This window comes from Diorhabda carinulata, chromosome Y (assembly GCF_026250575.1).
Source record: "Diorhabda carinulata isolate Delta chromosome Y, icDioCari1.1, whole genome shotgun sequence".
NCBI lineage: Eukaryota > Metazoa > Arthropoda > Insecta > Coleoptera > Chrysomelidae > Diorhabda > Diorhabda carinulata.
Window position 1 is genome coordinate 957,408 of NC_079473.1, and position 2,327 is coordinate 959,734.

Genomic DNA, 2,327 nt, shown 5'->3' on the forward strand with positions numbered 1-2,327 from the left:
ATGGCATCCAAAAAAAGACAACAGTGGGACGAGCATGATATGCGACAGGCTATTGAGAACGTACAAGATCACAGTATGGGCTTTAAGTTGGCTGCAAAGACCTTCAATGTTCCCAAAACAACTTTGCGAAGGCGTTTGGCTAAACAGGACAGTTCCAAGGGTAATTTGGGAGGACGAACCGCAATTTTCTCTAAAGCCATCGAAGAGGAGATTGCAGGATATATTATTGATATGGAAACACGTTTTTTTGGTTTAACCTCTAAATATTTGCGGCGGATGGTATTCGAAGTAGCCGAAAAAAATAAAATAGAGCATCGTTTCAATCGTGAAACAAAAATGGCAGGTTGGAAATGGGTGAGGGGATTCCTGAAGCGCAATCCACGAATTTCTTTGCGTAGTCCAGAAAGTACATCATTAGCTAGAGCCCAGGCTTTTAACAAGCCTAATATTCAAGCCTATTTCAATGCACTATCTAACACTCTGGAGCAGTACAACTTTCCTCCCGAAAATATATTTAATATGGATGAGTCAGGTTTGACTACGGTCCAAAAGAAATGTCAAAAAATTTACGCTTCAAAAGGTCGGAAGCAAGTTGGTGCACTCAGCAGTGCAGAGCGTGGGCAGCACGTGACCGTAGTGTGCGCAATGAATGTCATGGGCACTTACATCCCTCCTGCTCTTATTTACCCTCGTCAAAGGATGAACGATGAGCTTATGAACGGTGCTCCCGTTGGTAGCATAGCTTTCGTACAAGAAAAAGGTTGGATGACCAGTGAAATTTTTTGTAGATGGCTAAAGCATTTCGTGAAGTATACGAAAGCATCTAATAACAATAAGGTTCTTTTGCTCCTAGATGGGCACAGTAGCCATAAGAGTTTCGAATCTCTTCAGTTTGCAAAAGAAAATGGGGTAATTGTGTTCTGCTTCCCGGCAGATTGTTCACATCACGTTCAACCATTGGACGTAGGATTCTTCCGTCCTCTTCATACGTATTTTGATCAAGAAATTCAATTATGGCTTCGTCAAAACCCGGGGAAGGCAGTGACTCAATTCAAAATAGCAGGTCTTCTCAATCAAGCTTATTTGAAGAGTGCTGTACCATCAAATGCAATAAATTCGTTCAAAAAGACTGGCATTCATCCTTTCAATCCTCATGTCTTCGAGGACTGGCAGATTGCACCAGCTTTAGCAGCGGATAAGCAGATTCCCGAGGCTCAAGGAGATATCATCGAGAACCAAATGGAATTAGAAATTCAAACCCCATCCACATCTGGTCTTAACATGTCTTCATCGTCAGTTCTCGACATTTCTGTAAAGGAAGGTTATAGAAAAGGAAACAAAGATAAGAAAACAACAAGCCAGGATAGTAAAACGGAAACTTGTCATTGAAAATGACAGTTCTGATGAAGATGAATCCGCCTTAGAGAACTTTTTGGAAAAGGGACAAGATGACTCAGATGATGATGCTAGCTGCCTTTACTGCAATGAGTTATTCTCGCACTCACGTGCAAAAGAAAAGTGGATTCGTTGTCAAAAATGTAACTCGTGGTGCCATAATGAGTGCGCTGGTGTTTCCTTCCATTGCAAGTCTTTTATTTGTGAGCTCTGAACCTAACGTGATGTTAGTTTGTTCTATATTTTTTTTCTAATAAAACTTTAAAGACTTTTTTTTTCATTTATTTTAAAGGAGTCCGACATGGGCAGATGTGTGCCAATGATGGACCCCTCGACTACATTTTTAAAAATAGCTATGCTATTAAACAGGAAATTATTTGGCAGAAAAATCTTCCTATACTATAATAAACTTCGAGCTAAGTATATATTTTCATGTAAAAAAAATTAATAAGTCCAAAACTAAAAAAGTTGTAATGATATTTCCTTTAGGGGTCCATCATAGGCACATTTCCCCTAGTTCTACAACAATAATTGACATTTTATATATCAAAATTGACCGATCTGTTTTGACATCTGTCATAATTACTGAATCGTTTATTATAATAATGAACATGAATATATTGAGAAGAAGAACCAGCGATACTTCCACGCAAACGGAATGTACATTCCCCATTGTATTTTTGGAGAAATTACCTCGAGTACCACCAAGATTCGTGAGTTCAGTTGAAAGAAGCGTTGAAGATTTGAAGGTACCTATTATGTTAAGCGAACTTCCTAGTTCTAAACAAGATCTCAAACTGGGTACTATTATTGAAAACGATAACGAAGATACGATAATACCTCAACTAGAAGTAGCTTTCGATGAAGACGCTGTCAATACTTCTAATCGTGAAGAAAAACCAGACAATGATTCCGAAAATTTAGATGATGTT

General features: G+C 38.6%; 1 protein-coding gene across 1 annotated transcript; it reads left to right on the forward strand.

The window, feature by feature from the left end:
• On the forward strand, positions 1 to 1,389 carry LOC130903083 (uncharacterized). The gene has a single exon (XM_057815344.1). It carries the CDS (start codon positions 1 to 3, stop codon positions 1,387 to 1,389), a length of 1,389 nt encoding a protein of 462 aa, XP_057671327.1.
• Positions 1,390 to 2,327: the final 938 nt, after the last annotated feature.